Source organism: Xenopus laevis, chromosome 2S, assembly GCF_017654675.1.
Source record: "Xenopus laevis strain J_2021 chromosome 2S, Xenopus_laevis_v10.1, whole genome shotgun sequence".
In the NCBI taxonomy this organism is placed as follows: Eukaryota; Metazoa; Chordata; class Amphibia; order Anura; family Pipidae; genus Xenopus; species Xenopus laevis.
The window spans coordinates 152647400-152667004 of NC_054374.1; the positions used below are offsets into that span (position 1 = coordinate 152647400).

At 39.0% G+C, this 19605-nt stretch overlaps 1 protein-coding gene across 3 annotated transcripts in view; it reads left to right on the top strand.

The window, feature by feature from the left end:
• The window catches only part of elmod1.S (ELMO/CED-12 domain containing 1 S homeolog), a 68446-nt gene extending 55812 nt beyond the window's left edge, over positions 1-12634 (top strand). For 2 of the 3 annotated variants that reach the window (XM_041584565.1, XM_041584566.1), the window contains exons 9-12: positions 30-53; positions 5142-5192; positions 10699-10832; positions 11794-12634. In XM_041584565.1, coding sequence (XP_041440499.1) covers positions 30-53; positions 5142-5192; positions 10699-10832; positions 11794-11966 — 382 coding nt within the window. In that variant the 3' untranslated portion in view covers positions 11967-12634. The remainder of the gene's footprint in view (positions 1-29; positions 54-5141; positions 5193-10698; positions 10833-11793) is intronic. The other variant, XM_018250323.2, reaches the window with a different exon arrangement.
• Positions 12635-19605: the final 6971 nt, after the last annotated feature.

The following is a 19605-nucleotide window of genomic DNA, read 5'->3' on the forward strand; positions in this document are numbered from 1 at the left end:
TTATTTATTTATTTTTTTTACATTAAAAGGGATGCCAATAAGGAAGAATTCAGGTATATTTGTTTCTGTTGTGTTATTTGTATTAAAATTGATGATGTCTGTATTAAAAGGTGCACTCCCATTCAGCTAGATCTGCACTAAGTTCAAGGATTTATTTTTGTTCAATATAGTCCCACGAACAGGGCAGGAATTAGGAGTAGGCAGAAGAGGCACCTGCCTAGGGCGCAACAATGAGGCTGCGCTGGGCAGGACACTTTTCCCACTATTCTGCTCGTCTTCCTGGAGGGGGAGCAAGGTGGCCAGTGGGTTGCCTAGGTCACTTGGTTGGCTTAGCCCTCCCCTGCCCACAAAGTACAGCACTCAACAAATATAATAAATAAAAAATTTTTAATGTAGTTTAAAAACCTGACATTTTGGTCACTGTCTGTGACCTTTCTCAAGGGAATATATATAGTGAATAAAGTACCCCCTCTTGTAAAATATAAGGATATTATAAGTAACCAAGGAGTTCCATGACCGTATAAAAACGCGAGGCCGAAGGTCATGGAACTCCGAGGTAACTACTAATATCCTCATATTTTGCAACTGGGGTACTTTATTTATTATAATACACAAGTTTCAGTGAGTCATGTGACAGAAATGACATCAGAACTCACTGTTTATAACTGATGACATCAGAACTCATCATATATAAGGATATAATTTACAAGACATTCATGGCTTTTGTGTATTTTATATAAATATATGTATATGTATGTATAGTGGCGTAACTATACTATTGCCCCACTGTAAAAGCTTTTCCCCAGGCCTTCACCCTCCGTATGTCTGAAATCATGGATGACCAGTGACGCATGTGAAATAACGGTTCACTGGTAATATGAAAAAAATGCAGCTTGAAAGTTTAAAATGCTCTTTTTTATAGGTAAGATCAGTAGGGTTTGTTTACCTGGACCCCATATAGAAAAGGTGCAAAAGTACATCTCATGAGTTCCAGAACACACCACCAGTGCTCCATAACATGCATGACTGAATAACGCACACGTTACAGCGCAAATACATCCCTGAACCAGGTCGTATCGTATAAATTGGGATATAGCTGGACAGAGCGGAAAATGCACAAAAACATGGCAGACTATGCCCATTTATTGCACCTTGCTCTGCACATAGCAAATGACCCCCAGCGACTTGATCAACAGGAAAGCATTTTAACGGCCATGCTAGCAATCTGTTGCTAGGGTCACTAATGTTTAGTATCAAAGCAAATAAGAATAAAAGAGAAAATTTGGCTATTTTCATTTTTCAAGAGTACAAACATTTTATTCTGAACAGGAGTGCAACTTTTGATGACGTTGGCTTTATTTTGTGCGGTGTATTTGTTGGAATTGTAGCTTTTTGTTCCGTTGTTATTAAAGTGACCATAGAAAGAGATGGTAAATAAAGGGACACTGTGACTGTATGGTGACCGGCATGAGGTGGTGTGACAATCATAATGTGTGGTGCAATGAAATGTATTTCCATCTGTGTGCTGTTTATGTTCCCAACAAAATATTGAGGTATTTTATTGCAAATTATGGGCCCATTATTCCCCTAGTTTCTATCTCTCTCTTTTTTTGTATTTAACTGTATCCGAACAATATCACAGCGGTATATCTCCAGGTGTAAATGCTTTTTCTGGTGGGAACACGATGATCTAGGTCGGCATCGACTTTAGATTGGTACTTATATTGTTGAGAAAGCCCCGGTTACTGCAAATCTATTCATGCATTACTGACTCATTTTCTTTTTTTTTTTTTTTTTTTAACAATGCTTTATTTGAATAAAGTACATTAACATTATTGATATATAGATGTACACAGCTTATCCATATGTCCATTTACTGCAACATTACAATAGTCATATATTACATCAGCTTGTTACAGTTGTATTACATACATGTACAGTTATTCCTTTTACTTGTTCTCAGTGTTATTTTGCAAAATTAACTCCAATAAATCTAATCTAACCTAACTTGTGCACTGCCTCATGAAACTTACATTACATTCTACTCACTACAGTGTAAAGTTTAGGAGGGGTAGTCGATTAGTCCCTTTGCATACCCTTAGGATACATTTAGAGTTTGTGGTCAGGTATCAATTACCCCCATCATGGATGTCCAGCCACGGGGACCAGATTTTATCAAATTTAGCCAGGCAGCCCCTTCTTGCATATAGAAGTTTGTATATTGGTACCGCATGCATAATCTGAGTTTCCCAGAACTGTAGACTTGGGGCTAACTGTGCTTTCCATCTCATGGTGATGGATTTACGGGCATAGGCGAACATAATAGATATTAGAGCTTTCTCCGCTACCGTCGGTGCTAGGTCAGTTACTTGATTTAGTAACATACTCAGAGGTTCTACCCCAACTGGAATATCCATCATATCAGAGACATACTGTGCTACCGCCCTCCAAAACCGTTGTATCTTGGTACATGACCATACCATGTGTATGAAATTGGCTGGGGAGAGATGACATCGGGGACATTCGTCTACCTGGGTTGGGGACATTTTGGCCAGTACCGTTGGGGTAAGATACGCTCTGTGCAAGAATTTGTATTGCACCATTTTGTCCCTGGAAGCCACCATGTGGTCAAAGATTGACTCCAGACTGACTCATTTTCAGCAGCAGAATTGAAAACCACAGGTCTCTTGTTTGTTCCTGTTATATGACAAAAGTATTCAATGGGAAGACCCCACTGTTGCCTGGCAAGCAAGAACATTTTGGCTTTTATTGTGCCACTCATGTACATACTGTTCTGGAGTTTATATAGTTTAGCCTCTTGCATGTTCAGGCCATGGCAGCTTTCTGTGTTGGCAGTGTCAGGTTAAACTGTTTTATACTGTTGTTCATTGCCCCTTGCTATTCTTTGCCTCCTGACTTTCCTTGTCTATTGTCTATTGTCTATTTTGCTGTCTCCTTGGCTAAAATGCAGCTCGAATGAGGATAGATTAGTCAGATGCAGACAAAGCAAGGATATCTCAGTGAGGTACAGGTAGGGCAAAGGACCTCAGCATGCAAATAGGATGAAGGTACCTCTGTAAAAGTGATCCCAAACCAACATGTTTCTCACCAACCCCTTGGATGTTGCTCCCAGTGGCCTCAAAGCAGGTGCTTATTTTTAAATTCCAGGTTAGGAGACACGTGTGCCTCCAAATAGAACCTCTGTGATGCTGCCAGTTCACATAGGGGCTACAAATTGGCCAATCACAGCCTTTATTTGCACTACCCAGGAGCATTTTTTCATGCTTGGGCCGCTCTCCTTTTTTTACATCTGAATGTAGCTCAAGGCTAAAAAGTAGGTTGGGGACCCCCGCTTTATAAGATACAGGGTTAGTAGGCAGGATAGGTAGTTGTGCCCAAATAATTTTTAAACCATTAAGCGGGGGTTCAATGAGGCTGTGATCACAAAATTAATACAGACAAGTCTTCTTCACTCAACCCATCATCAATTAAGACATTTTGTGCCTTAAGCTACCAAAAAATGCCTTACCCTTTAAACAAAACAGGAATTGTTTGTCCATATATTGCAATACATTCAAGCTGGCCAACTAAAGTCATCCCTGGTCTTGCCAGTCCTACACTCAACTTTTATCTGATCCATTAAGAATTCTATTATTTCTTTACACATTTTACACAGGGACCAAGTTTTACCTGCAATTTGCTTGGTTTAAAGGTTAAACCTCCCAAGCTTGGTTGCCCTTTTATTGGCCACCAGTGGGATCACCTGACTATAGCTGGAAAGGGTGGGAGCTACAACATGGAGCTGGTCACTGCTCCTATATAAACTACAGTAGAACCCCCATTTTACATTTTTCAGGGGACCACTGTATAACAAACAAGAGAAAGTTGTGCTCACCAATAATAACATTAAAGGGCACCAATCATAACTAATTAAATACACCATGTGAATCATTTCCTAAGTAAATACACTATGTGAAAGTTCAAGAAAGCAGTTAGAATTGTTTGTATAATGTAAATGATCAGCTCACTATTCCTTCTGCAAGATCTCCCCTATCTCCCCTGCAGTTCTAGCTGAGGCAGCCATCTTGGATTTCACTGGCTCCTCCTATCTATATCTTCACAGCCAACTGTAGCTCTGAAATCTTGCACATGCTCAGTTGAAATTCCTTGTTGCTTATCAACCCTTCTAAGCTATTTTCAAATCAGCCAAACCTGTGTGTTAGCTGCTGTTCAGTAGTGCTGCCACCTGCTGGAAGTTAGCGTGTGTCCTTCATTTGCATAATAACATCACCAGCAGGGGACAAGATAGGGAAATCTCCTGATACTTCTAGTGGAGGAGTTTACTAAAACAAGGCATTCTGGGTAGAATACTCAAAGCAGTGCTATAATATGAGCATACTCCTGAAAATTGCATATTATAGTCTCTGTTATAGTCACAGTATGGCCTCCCTCAGTGAAAGAACCCATTTGACAAAGTAAGGAATTTTTTTAAAACCTGCAGTTTTTTTCAAAAAACTATATATGTAGTTTGATTAAACGTGTTTATGTTGTACTGGTCAGATTGTTAATATGTGTTTGATTTTGGGTGTGATAGGTGCCCTTTAAGCGGGGGTGCAAGGAGGCTGTGACCACAAACTTTATACAGACAAATACAAGAGGTCCTCTGCATTTAACCCATCAATATATTTAAGACATTGAGGATAGGCAACTACCCAGGGTGCATTGCTTGGGGGTGCAGGTCAGAGTTTCAAAGTGAGGTACTAGAGGAGAGAGAGTGAGCAAGTGTCAGTAAGGACGGTGGGATCAGCGGGTTGGTGGTGGCAGTGGGCAGAGATATGTGTGGAAACCTCAGGCCAAGTAGTATATATATCTTTGGGGGCAATACTACTTGACCCTGCTGGTAAGATGCAAATAAAATAATCATCTCATTGTGAGAGGCAGATAGATGCACGTTTATTTATCATGAACCCACATGTGTATCTGCCATGAGGCCATGCTCACCCAGGCTCTGAGAGTTTGAACAAAGGGCAGAATATACCAAAGGGGTGGTAGGTTTGATTTTTAAAATGTTTTTGTTTTATTAATAATGAAAAACACTCAAGAGCACTGAAAGTATTTCCTTTGTTTTATCTCTTTTACAGCAAGATCAGCAACACAGAATGGGAGATGAAAAAGTTTGACAAAGCTATAGGGTATGTGCATTTTGTTTTTATATATGAGTCAAGGTAATATAATAAGAATTTATGGTTTTCAGCATAAATGGATTCATGATTTAAAGTTACAGTAATGTCAAAAAATGATATTGTTTTAAAAACAATTATCACCCTTGTTCCTAGAGGTTCAAAATGTAGCTATTGCCCATCTTCTGAGAATCTTAATTTAAAGTGAGAATTTGTTGGTGTCAGGTTGGTTGGGGCCAGAAGAGCCTGAAGTGGTGGTAGGAGAAGTAATTGTCAGGAAAGATCTGTAATGGCTTGCTCTAGAAATAAGTGGCCGAATCAGGGTAGTTAGTCAGAGGCTCCAACTAAGAGGGCAGAAGGGTTAGTACCCCACAATGCCAGCTGTCAGCTCAGAAATAGGGGATTCCTGGAGAAATTCACCGATGTGAGCGTTCACAAGCTTGGGATTATTTCACTGATCAGTGCTACTAAGGTACCACCTCTGGGTTGTTGCCAACGCTATGTCTGTGCAACATCATAACGTGGATGAAAGTCTGGTGTATCGATGTAGTAAAAGGTTATTGTACTGTCTGAGCAGTTCCACCTAAGAGATTGTGTGAGGTCCACACAATGTGTGAGTATTTGTTTTACGTAAGGTATCCCAAACCCCAAGGGCCCGGTCTCGACTCACGCTTCCGCCTATAACAGCTGCCTTTCGATTTGGGAGGAGCCTTCCGCTACTCTGATGCCACCATGTTTTATAGTGAGAGGAGCAAGGAGAGAGTTGTGGGCAGGCAAGGGAACCAAAAGTGAACTAGAAGAATGGGGAACAAGGAACGTGGTCCAGGGACAGGCCAGTCGATACCAATCAGGCAGAGCAGTACAAAATCACTAATGTGAAATTAGTGAGGTTAACCGTCCTCCAGGCCCTTCTGAAAGAGAGCGACCCAAGTAACAAGTGCTATGCCGGTAGTTGGATAAGAATAAGCCAGATCCTAGGAACCAGAAAATACCCCATTGTTCTAAATATACTGTACATACATAAGATAAATATTAAGGCGTATAGCCAATCCCACCTTTAAACTTCAGACATTCAGGGCTGCCAAGAGCACTATGCTCCTTCCATTTGATTTTTAATCCAATGTGAGGTTCTGAGTGCAGAAATTTCCTGCTTTTGCACACTTAGGGGCCCATTTACTTAGCTTGAGTGAAGGAATAGAGGAAAAAAACTTTGAATTTCGAATGTTTTTTTTTGGCTACTTCGACCATCGAATGGGCTGCTTTGACCTTCGACTTCGAAACGAACGTTTCGAACTAAAAATCGTTTGACCATTCGATAGTCGAAGTACTGTCTGTTTAAGAAAAAACTTCGACCCCCTAGTTCGCCACCTAAAAGCTGCCGAGGTCAATGTTAGCCTATGGGGAAGGTCCCCATAGGCTTCCTAAGCATTTTTTGGTCGAAGAAAAATCGAACAATTCGAAGGATTTAATCGTTCGATGGAACAATTTTTCATTTGATTGTTCGAACGAACGAATAGCTCTAAATCCTTCGACTTCAATATTCGAAGTTGAAGGATTTAACTTCGACAGTCGAATATCGAGGGTTAATTAACCCTCGATATTCGACCCTAAGTAAATCTGTTCTTGCACTTGCCTCTAAGGTATAAGTAAATTAATATTAATACAAATAATTGGAATAAACAATGAAGGTATAACTTAATATAGGTTCCAAAATAATAGTATAATAGAATACTGTCTGATTTTATTGATTTCATATCTGATTAAAATTCTGGCAAGAATCATACCTGAGCCGTTACATGTCTGTATGTTGGCAAATTGACAGGCCCGCCGATTGCAAAAGAGCCCCCTGGGGATAGAACTGACTACTAACATGCCATTAGGAAGGGAGTTGGCTCTACTCCTGCTTGTAATGAAAATTGCACAGTCAATATCTAATTAAGTAGATTCAGCGCATGAGAAATTGATGGCTTAGAAAGCTTTTCATTAAGGTTGGAACAGTGAGAATCTGTAAAATGAGACAGATCAGAAATGTAAATGTGCTTTTAGAGGGCAACCACAGCTTCATGTTTTCATTTTACCACTGAGTCTTATTGATGGGAATCTATAATTATTTAATCTGAATCATTTTGATCTTGAAGCTTTGCTGCTGTCCTATTTTCTGTTTTCTCTCTGTCAGCAGAAAAAAAAAACATTATTATAGTCTGGCAGGAAATAGATTATGTAGTTATGTGGTATTACAAGGAAATAACAAAAAAGATACAGGAAGGAAACTGTCTGAATAGGTACAGTTGCCTAGATGGGACATTCTTTACCAAGTACATGCTGGACCAAATCAGACTCTTCTTATCATTTGGCCTCTGGACCAATGATCAGATCAAAACAAGCACCTATGCCTGACCAAGTAGATATCGGTTTGATTTTCAGCCAGATCTCTGTCTGGGATTAATTTGGGCAGGTAAGATAGCAATTTGACATGAAGGGTTTAAACCTGCCCTGTATGACCATCTTAAATGTGGCCATGCAGAGATCCTATTTTGGAAAGGTTGCCAAATTAGCAGATCTCTCCCCAATTTGCCCACTTTGAGGTGGGCGATATTGGGTTGATCCGATTGTGGATCCTAGGGCCCAATGATCGTATAACAATGATGAAAATACAGGAGGTCGGACCAAGGACCACATCAATGAACAGATACAGCCCTCGATCTTTTTAAAATTTTTAATTTAAAATTGGTCAATCGACTTCTGGCAGATTTTCAAACAGATATTGATCAGGGGGAAGACTGTCAGAGGGCTCCATACACTGCCCAATAAGCTGCTGATTTGAACTGTTGGCAGCTTATATTGGCCCATGTTTGGGAAGCTTAAAGAGCATGTAAAGGCAAAAAAATAAAATCCCATTTTTACTTTTTGAAAAAGTAAAAGAAAATACTTTAATTAGAAAAAGTCTACCATTTTTATAAGAAACCTGACTGTATGCAGTGAAATTCTCCCTTCATTTACTGCTATGGATAGGAATTGTCAGACTGTCCCTAACAGGGAAACAATTATACTTATGAACAGCAGGGGGAGCCCCCGCCTTACTTACCAGCCCTGCAGAACTCAAGCAGCTTTGTTTGTTTTCCTGTAGAGCAGTCGGCAACTGTGTAGAGATTTATATTGGATTTTATTTTTGCCTTTGCATCCCCTGTACTGTTTCCAACTCCAGCTCCAGGGACAAAGATCATGGAGCCAGATTTAAACAGATAAACTGGGATTCTATTTGGAGGATGATTTTGCTGCAGCCACTGGTTCTGCAGAGTTGGAGAAAGTTTGTATTAAACAATACAAAAACTGTAAAATCCACATTAAATTGACAACACAGGACCCAGTGCAGTCTGTATATTCTGATTATTAATCAGTATTGCTGTATTGGCTTCTGGCAGATATTATTTGACTTGTGCTGTTTTGATAATTTTTGTTGATTCCTATGCAGCCCAGACCACACTGAGCATGTGCACAGTCTTAGTCTTGCAAAGATGTGTAACAAAGTTACAAGATGGTGACCCCCTGTGGCCAACTTTAAAGCATAAATTGTTTGTTTGATTAGGCTTTGTGGTGCAGTAAGTTCATGTTTATGTTTAGTATACAAAATACAGCATTTCTAGCCTTATTCTATTTTAGACTTTACTTCGCCTTTAAATCTTGCTTACTATCCCATTGTCCCAGGCATATTCAGCCTATTAGAAACTAACAGAGGCCCCAGCCACCAATGGTTTTATCCAACCATAGTTTCAACAGGTTTGTCAGAGCTGCCAGCATAGGCATTTAATGTTCAACTGAAAACATTATTGGTATATGGTAGATAACCTTTAATACTTTACAAAAATCCTTAGTTGCCCACCGGAGCCTTCTGTATGTAAAAATGTACAAAAAATTATGATATTTCATATGTTAAATTTATAAAATACCTGTATAAGCCAGACAATGTAAGAAAAAATGCACATGGCAAGTTGAAATGTGAGTAGACTGTAAGCTCCACTAGGCCAGGGACAATATGTCATAAGTAAAGGGCAATAATAATCACTGCTCAGTGGACCTGCTGCATGTATTGTTTGGTGACACATTCCTAAGTCTTAGACAGAGAACCCTTTGTTCTTATTCTTGTCCCACCAGTTGTCATTTGTGAAATTGGATCCAACATTTATAGATCATTAAGAAAATACATCCATTGCCTTCTGTTGAATGGAATGTGAGTTCAGCTAATTCAGGAGCAAGCTGATGCGCACATTTTAAAAAAGACAAAAAAAAAGTATTGTGTAACTCAGGGTAATGTATTTCCACTTCGCCAGCAACAGCCACAAACGAATGAAACATTAATAAGCAAAGAGTATATAATGAGTACTGCTTCACAGAATTATGCCCAAAATAGACATGTAATTGTGAGTGGCAACAAATGTGTCAGAAAAGGTTCTTGGCAGCGGTGAATTTATTAGAGGAGTTAGAGAACCTGGTGAGATATTGAACACATTTTCTGAGACTTAAATCCCAGAGGGACACAAAGCCAACCTATTCTCTGTAAAGGTGGCCATAGACGTTAAGATTTTTAAAAGATCTTTTCATTATCCTAAGACCAACGATCGTTTAAATGAACAATTTGTCCATCAACGAAAAAAGACCATTTTAATCGATACCGTCTAGTTAAAGCCAGGAAAACTGTGGCTAGCCGCCTGCTTGATCCTGCAAAAAATTGGACAATGGATACATTTCACTGTGAACTATGAAAATTTTCTAACCTGACCGCTCGTTAGATGCACGATTGTTTGGTGCCCATTAACTTCACGATAATTTGACGGATCTGTCTGATCGCACTAAAATTGGTCATTAGGGAGAGAAATTTTGAACACTTATGGCCACCTTAAGGTGTGTATGGTGCAGAACCTTGAAGAACCTTACTGTGCTGAGCCTTCAGAAAGAAAGCAGGTTTTATTGTATTGTACTATTGAGCACAGTAAGCCCCCACCCACACATCAATCAATCAATTTTCAACACATTAAACCACAGAGGGTCCATTTATGCATTTGGTCTTTTATTTTTTTGACCTATAAGGAACCTAAGCCAGATAATGGCATGTCTCCAGTAGATGCTCAATTATATACATAATATCTTAAAATATGAAAAAAGGAAAAGCATTTATTTGGGTTGATACGCCAATTACTTATTTCTATTATAGATGTAAAATGTTTTTTGTGGAGTAAAAGTTTGTGCTGTTATTGTTCGCTGACAGTCCTGGTGTGTTCGGCCATCTTGTATCTGCTATTGTCAAACAGAAGATGAGGCAGTGGAGACGAAGCAACCGCTGTCCCCTGTATAACTCTAGCCTCCACATATTACCTGTTTACCTGTCTATTATGTATGTATGTATATGTGTGTATATATATATATATATATATATATATATATATATATATATATATTATATATGCTCTTGGATTGCTGTCCTTTTTTTTTTTTATAATCAATCACTTCTATTTTCATCCAGTTACTCATTTGCCATTGTTGGAATCAATATCACTGACCTTGCCTACAACCTGCTGATAAGTGGGGCTCTGAAAACTCATCTCTACAATGTGGCACCGGAAGCCCCCGCATTGCACCATTTCCAGCAGACCTTCTGTAAGTATCCTAGGCACGCTCATGTTTTGTGGCACCTACGTGACACCCATGGGAGTACAGTCCCCTGCACTCTTTTTCCATTGCTGCAGATCAGTGATCCCCAATGTGTGGCTTGTGAGCAGCATACAGCTAGAATGAGGATCAGTTAGTCAGATACAGATGAAGCAAGGATAGGATGAGGGTACCTCTATAAAAGCAATCCCCAACTACTAGCTCTTGAGCAACATGTTGCTCACCAACACCTTATATGTTCCTCTCAGTGACCACCAGAATGCAGTTTTTGAATTCCTGCTTTGGAGGCACATTTCGGTTGCATAAAAAACAGGGGTACTGCTACACAGAGTCTCCTGTAGGCTGCCAGTCCACATAGAGGCTTCCAAAAGACCAATCACAGTACTCAGCTCCACCAAGAAACATCTTTTTACATCTGAATGTGACTTACGGGTAAAAAAAAGTTGGGGACATCTGCTGCAGATCATTCAATTCTGGTTTCCCCTCTCTCATTTTAGAAAACGTATATTATGGGGTTTATTTATCAGTCGGAAAGCCAAAAACTCAATAAATTCAAGTTTTTTTTTTCAATACTATAAAATATTAATTTATAGTGGAAAAAAAGAACTCAAATTTTTTGGAATTTATTAGACCCCGAGGGTGTTAAAAGTCTGAATAAAAAAGTACTCCAACTCAGACCTGCCGAGTTCATGTAGAAGTCAATGGGAGAAGTCCTGAAGAAATCATGATCTGCGCTGGGTTTTGTGTAATAATCCGAAGGTTTTTGGCCTAAAATCCAAAAAATGTGGTGTCGAATTGTACAATTCAAATTTTTTCATGATTTTATCAAGTTTTTTCCTGCACAGGAAATTGTTTGATAAGAGGAAAAACCCCATGTGTTTTTAATTTTTCAGAAAAATTTTCAGACTCTGATAAATAATCCCCCCCATCTGATCATTTCTGCCTACAGGTTTTCTGATGCACGAGTTTCATAAATTCTGGATTGAAGAAGACCCTTTGGACATCATGGAGTTCAACCGCGTCCGCAACAAGTTTCACAAGCGCATCTTGAAGCAGCTCCAGAACACAGATATGGCATTGTGTCCTCACTTTGCTGCCTCGGAAAGCCTAATCAACCTGTAAAGATCTACATTGTTCGATTCGGAAATCACTGCCTCACTATTGTGTTTAGACCACAGCTTCGATCATGGCTCATGCTGTATGACCACAGCGATTGTATGCATGTTTTTGGCTACAAGTATTCATCCCTTTATTTTCTTGTACAACAAATCCCTGGATATCCTTGGGATATCTATCATTCTGTGGGTAGACATATTTGCCACTTACACAGTGTTATACTTTCATCTGACATGAAAGTTTTCTATTTTTTTAGATTTTTCTCACAGTTGACGAGTTAAAAAGTTGTATTTGTCTCGTTTAGATTGACGTTCCGAGCAGCCAGCGCTTGTATTGTAGACATTTTATGATCTTCAACGTATTCTTGTGACCTTACTAAGGTCTCCGGAGTTTAATGTATTTTTGGATATTTCTCTTATATTCCATTGGTAAACGATGTCTCAGATATAAAAGTTTTCTGAAAGAATATTATATAGTAATAGGCAGTGTTTCTCGCTGTATAATGTACCAAATGCATGAAGCAGCATCTTATCCAAGTATGATATTATTATTGGGTTGATCATAATGAGATGTCCCTTCGTATTTGGCAAAATGTTAAAAAGCTAGTCCGTTTTTTATAAAATGTTGCTATTTTGTAACTTAACCTCTTTTACTAAAGTGGCTATTGAGTGTTATTAAAGGGTCAGTGTTCTTTAATCTTCTGCAGGCAACTTTGATATTGGCTGTATTTGGGCTAGACCTTAGTATATCCAGGAATTATAGTGTTTTTGGATTTTGTATCCTAATACATGGTCATTGATATTGTAGAAACTTTAATGAAGACATAGATACCGCCCAACTTATTGGAAATTCTAACCAACAGAACCTTAATATGATAAAGTGCCACATAGGATTCTGGAATCCATAGAAGTAATGGCTTGGATAGGTAGTAATACGTCTCTATAATAGGTCCCTCAACTATAAGCTTGCCCCTCTTTGGAGTTAATTTATAGGGGCTGTCTAACCTAAAAGTCAGATAGGGGTGGAATTTGTGGTGAATATGACAAATGGTCCAACTGGATACACCAAAGTGACAAATGGATGAATGTTTTTATATATGTTACCTTGTTACAAGTCAAGGGGTCCCAGTCAAATGTATGACTTGAAAATGAGGCCCAAACCCAAAGGCATTCCTCTCTGAACACATCCTACCTGTTGGGCCTGTCGAACATGAGAATAAACCATGGGAGTCACAGAAGAAGCATCAGGATAAGTAAACCTTAAAAATAAGTGAATATAAATTGGATGAGGGGGGCTAGTCTAAGCACTTTGGCAATGTACATTCATTATTTATTTATTTTTAATGCCAAGATATTAAGGGATACATGTACTGTTAATATGAATGAATGTTACAACAGTGCCACCTGCTGGTCAGTTTCTGACTACAAGTAGTCAAGGAAGTTGTCAGGAGAAAGAAAGAGGCTGCGCTGATGTTCTTCTGCTTAGGAAAGATGTGAGAAAGGTTTCTAATTTTTTCATAACCAGAAGAACATCAGAGCAGCCACTTTCTCTTTAAATTTGGGGTTGAACACTTATTTGATTTCCCAATAGTTGTCAGCACTTATTAATATATATATATATATATATATATATATATATATATATATATATATATAATATATATATATATGTATGACTTGAAAATGAGGCCCAAACCCAACGGCATTCCTCTCTGAACACATCCTACCTGTTGGGCCTTTCGATATATATATATATATATTCAGAGAGGAATGCCGTTGGGTTTGGGCCTCATTTTCAAGTATATTTGGATGTAAGAATGTGGCCACCCTGGTGTACCAAATTAACTAATCTTTGGGCATTTCTCTTTGAGTCTTTACATTCTAGTTTCTCTTTACTGTTGGTGAACTAAAACAAGAAAAAGATTCAAGATTTTTTTTTACATTTAGTACAAAATATTACAAAAATGCATATGAATTATGTCATAGACAGTAGTGAACGTAATTGTACTTTGACTTTGTTTTACGTGTTGGAACTGTATGTTCTGCTTCATCCCAACCAGCCATTTAACCTGGTAACTTGGTGCTAGGATCGGTGCCAGTGTCTTTAAAAAAAATTGATTTCAATGAATTTACTTTTGGTCCTCTGCTTATTGGTTAATCTGCTCAATAATTTCTTTCAGAACCTTTATTAAAAATAATAATAAGGATGGCCATACACGGGCAGATTTAAACTGCCGATATCGGTCATTTCGATTTAGCTGCCTATGGATGGGGCATAAATTGGGTCCAAAAATTGTCCTGATATCGACTGGGCAGGTTTGATTTTGCTTTGCAATCGAGTATTGCATTGACTAGTTGAATCAGTCCTCATCATGTCAGCGCCCATTGCCATCGCTGTCATCCAGTCGTTCGGCCCTAGCTCGATATCTCCCTGCCTTTGGTGGGCATATCTGGGAAAGATCCTCACCAAATGAGCGGATCTTATAGTGTATGGTCACCCTTAGACACAACAACATGTTTAAGTTGATTAAGTTGACAGGGAAAGTTAAAAAACACTGTGGGTCCCAATATTTTAGGCACCCCAACCAAGACAACAAAATCATTAACTTTTTTCCCCAGGCCAGGGTGCTTGTTCTATTAGGGTTAAGCCAGGCCTGGGGTACTGTTCAGGAGAGTGCAGTGGTGCCATTTTATTTCTGCTGTGCCCTATGCACAGTATATTTAAAGGAGAAGGAAACCCCCTGGGCGCAAAAATCCCTCCCCCTCTCCTATGTTGCCCTCCTCCCCCCTGGCCTACCTGTCCCCCCGGGCAAATGCCCCTAACTTGTTACTCACCCCTCTGCGCAGGTCCAGTCCACGGAGTTCACAGTCGCCATCTTCTCCTGAGTGGTCTTCTTCCTGCTTTGACCAGCGTTTTTGGCACATGCGCAGTTGGAGCATTTACCGGTACGGATCTACTGAGTCGAAAGTCACAAAGTTTTCCGATTTCACTTTGTGACTTTTGGCGCATGCGCAGTAGATCCGCACCGGTAAATGCTCCTACTGTGCATGCGCCAGAAGATGTCGATTAATCCAGGAAGAAGACCGCTCGGGAGAAGATGGCGCCTGTGAACTCCGTGGACAGAACCTGCGCAGAGGGATGAGTAACAAGTTAGGGGCATTTGCCGGGGGGGACAAGACTTCTGCCTGCTTGCTGTGGTGGTGAATTTCAAGGCTGACTGCAACCAAGATTTAAATAATTTATATATTGTAAGTTTATTTTGCTTAACAAGCACAATAGATAAGAAATTGTAATTATTTCTTAGGGTGATGGGTCCCCCTTAAAGTGTTCTGTACATGGGCCACCCGGTTCCGACACAAGGAATAAATAGGAGCACAGGAAAAAGTATTTCGCCACTCTCCTTAGTATTTAGTTTTATTTTATAGAAGAGGTACATTAGCCTGAGGCAAAAGCGTTAATGGTTTTGCTTATTGGGAGGGTGTCTAACATACTGGCACCCCCATTGTCCAATAAGTCACTTTTCCTTGGGAATATCAAGGTTATTTTATACTAATGTTTAAAGCAACATGTTTTGAAAAAGGTGTTTTGTTCACATGATGCAGAATTTCTAACGCTACTCTAAGCCCGGCAGTTCCAGTCATTAATGCTCAATATCATTGGCAGGGAATACGGTTGTACTACATGGACTTTGCTTTTCCAACTGTCGCAATAAACCTTGGATGGGGGCTGGGCTCAAAACCAAACATTGGTTTCTCTGAACACTGGGATCTTATTTGGAAACTATCCATGCCTTTCCTATTGAACGTTGGTCAATCTGAATCTGCTGCCCTTATGCTGTGTATGATCTCATGAGACTAGAATTTCAATCTACTGTGAAATCACTTGAATAAATTTCATGACATTCCAATAAATCTGCTGTCGGTTCTTTTACGTTGAATCAGTACAGAAGTTTACATTTAATATTCCAATTTTTAAAATACTGTTTTGGTTTTAAAGATGAAAAAGAGATTTGTTGGATCATGTTCAACTTATTTTTAAAAAATGTCTCTCCTGCCAACCTTCTCTGTTTCTCCTGCTGTCCTTGTCTGGCATGTTCCATACAATTCCCGAATCCCAACATTCGCTATTTTTCCAATGATATTGTATACCGGTAGCTCCTTAATCAGTCTTTGCTCTGTAGTTCTAATTCTTTGTTAAAGGGGTGGTTCACCTTTAAGTTAACTTTTAGAATGGCTCATTCTAAGCAACCTTTCAATTGGTCTGCGTTATTATATATATATATATGTAAATATGTTGGTGATATGTTAGTTTTTCTAATGTTGTCACTAGATGGCAGCATGCTCTAATGTATGTGAATTGCATGCTTGGGATTTACCTGCCATGGGTATGAGACCTGTTATCCAGAACGCTCTGGGCCTTGGGTTTTCCCCATAAGGGATCTTTCCATAGTTTGGATCTCCATGCTAAAGTCTGCTAAACAATTGTATATTGCAAAGTTGCTTAGAATAATTTTTTTTTTATTAGGCAAAACTTTTTTTATTATACCTTGAGGCTGCAGAAAGTCACAATCCGAAAATTATCCATCTTCAACCTGTCGAGGGCCTGTAGAAGTCAATGGCAGAGGTCCTTTTTGCAATTTTTTGTCCTTTTTGCAAATTTTTGTCTGTGCTGGGTTTCGTAATAATCCGAACATTTCGTGCTTTTCTGCCAATGTCACGACAAATTCTCACTTTTCAAACGTCAAGTAAAAAAAAAAATGATTTTCAATCTGAAAAAGTATCGGTTTTTGTGCGACAATCCGAAAAAATTGCATTTTTGTTAATCCCATTTTTTGGTGTTTTTTTAATGATGAGGGTAAATCGTGGATTTTAGTTTGGTCAGATTTTTTCAAATCAATCAGAATAATTTGGATTTTAGTAAATAACCCCGTTAATTTTTTGGGTTGACGTCCTTTAAACATTAAGTATGTGTTGCTTCCAGGATTAATTATATCTTCGTTAGGATCAAGTTCAAGCTACTGTTTTATTAATACAGAGAAAAAAGATATTTTATAATAATGTGAATTATTTGCTTCATTTCGAGCTTTCCGAATAACCTATCCCATACCTGTTCTCATTTACAATACATATGATGCCAGAAGTAGTTAGGGATCTCTTGCCCTGGCTGATACAAAGTCTTGAAAGTGGAGAAGATGTGGTTGGAATGGAGCAGGATCCAGGGTTTATTTGCTCAAATGCACTGTGCCCTCTGTAGACTTATGGAATATATGTGCATTTATAATACACACAGTTTAAAGGTAATGAATGGTTGGGGGGCTGCAGACTAAATATCTGCCACAGAATATCTACCAGAGAGAGAGACGTGGGGTGGAATCTCATGAAACACTATAGCAGAGTGACTTGTCATGACAATTTTCCCTGTTGTCATACCCGTTTAATTACAGCTTTTCTTTAAAGGGCATGTAAGGGCAAAAAAATGAAATCCCATTTTTACTTTCTTTAATGAAAAAGAAACCCATCTCCAATATACTTTAATTAAAAAAATGTGCACCGTTTTTATAAGAAACCTGACTGTATGCAGTGAAATTCTCCATTAATTTTTAGCTGTGGATAGGAATTGTCAGATGGTCCCTAACTGCTGAGCAGGGAAACAATCATACTTATGAACAGCAGGGGGAGCCCCCGCCTTACTTCCCAGCCATGCAGAATTCAAGCAGCTTTGTTTGATTCCCTGTTTTTATAATTTATGACAATTCCTAAGCAGCCCAGACCACACTGAGCATGTGCGTAGTGTTGATCTTGCAAAGATGTTTAACAAAGTTACAAGATGGTGACCCCCTGTGGCCAACTTTGAAAGCATAAATCATTCGTTTGATTAGGCTTGTGGTGCAGTAAGTTCATGTTTATAATTAGTATACAAAATACAGCTTTTCTAGCCTTATTCTATTTTAGACTTTACTTTCCCTTTAAACTCAGTTCCTTTGATTTCCCACCCTCTTCCCTTGCTTATTATTATAATTAACAAGTATTTATAAAGTGCCAACATATTCCACACTTCTGTACCATTCAAGGATGTATACGGCAAAACACACTGATTACACATAAATACTGGTAGAGTGAGCTCTGTAGTTTTGGCTTAATATATAACATTATGTTTATATAATATTAATAATAACAAAAATGCCAATTGCACCCAAAGGTATGGATGTGTAGGGACTCAAAGGAACATGGCTTCATTCCTACCAGTGTTTCATTTCCTTGTTGCTGGGTTCAAACCCATGTGATCATTTCAACTTATTTTGTATTTCCAGTTCATTGGTCCGTAGGTTGATGACCATTTCCTGCCTCACTGTAACAAAGTGCTTTGCTGGGGGAGGACCTTCCTCTTTGGCCTGGAGCAGTTGATCTGGGTGGAGGTGTCCATTGAGCAGCCCAGTATTAGGCCCTAAAGGGACAACTCCTTTAGAGAGAAGTTTCCCCTTTAGGGATGTTGAAAGATGTTGGTTAGTGTGCAGGATAGCCACTGTTATAGCACTCTCTAGGAGAAGTGAGTCAGTGAGGCTTAGTTAGCAAAAGCAGCTTTGAGCTCCACCAAGGAGGATAGATAGGAGTATCTCTCCCACAGGCCCTACTTTGCCTGTAGTGAAGGGACCCCAGTACTGACAAGGGAATTAGTTTATTGTTCTATCCCTGTTCCACATCAACTGTAGGGTATTCGGACCATATGAGGTACAGACAACCTGGACAGTGTATACTTCAACTCCCCTGCTATTTCTTCAGTGGTGCCATTCTATCTGCTACACCTGTGACTGTACCTTTTTATATTATTTTACACTTTTAGCAGTATGAAGGTGTAGTTCAACAACACCCTTACGCGCTCTTTCCACTTAGCGAAAGCTTATCCTGTGATCAGGGGGTCCAATGTAGCCCATGCTCTAGCCCTCTAGTTGGTATTTGCCTTTTTAAACCAAATTAGGGTTCATAAAAGTACATATATTTAGTACTAAAACCTCCCATTAAAACTCCATACACAGAGATAAGGGAAAACATAAAAAATAAGTTGACAAGGATTATAATGGTATAAAAGCAGGGCTCCTGTCAATCCACACTGTGAATCACTCAGCATGGCTCAAACTAAATGATATTATCCAGAATGTATGGAGCCTGATATGAGATTTTTCTGTAATTTGGATCATCATATCTAATGGCTACTGAAAAAAATAAATTAACATGAAATAAACCCAATAGGATTGTTTTGCCACCAATATGGATTCCTGCTGCTTAGTTACCATCAAAGTATGAGCTACTGTTTTATTATTACAGGGAATCATTTTGAAAAATTTTAATTATTTCCTAAAATGGTCTCTATGGGAGATGGGCTTCCCATAATTCAGAGATTTCTAGAGATCCCATACCTGCAGTAATTGTAATGGCTACTTAGCTTGTACCAATGGACTGGATGGAATCGAATGTTTAGCAGGCCTGCTGTAGGGAGCAATTAACCAAACAAAGCAATTCAATTGGAACTCGGTGTGTGTGTCACTTTTCCCCGATGATTACCTGAGAACATGAAACTGTCCATAAGAAGCAGAGACCCAGGTACTAAAACTGGAGCCTACTCATTTCCATGACCACACTAGTTATAA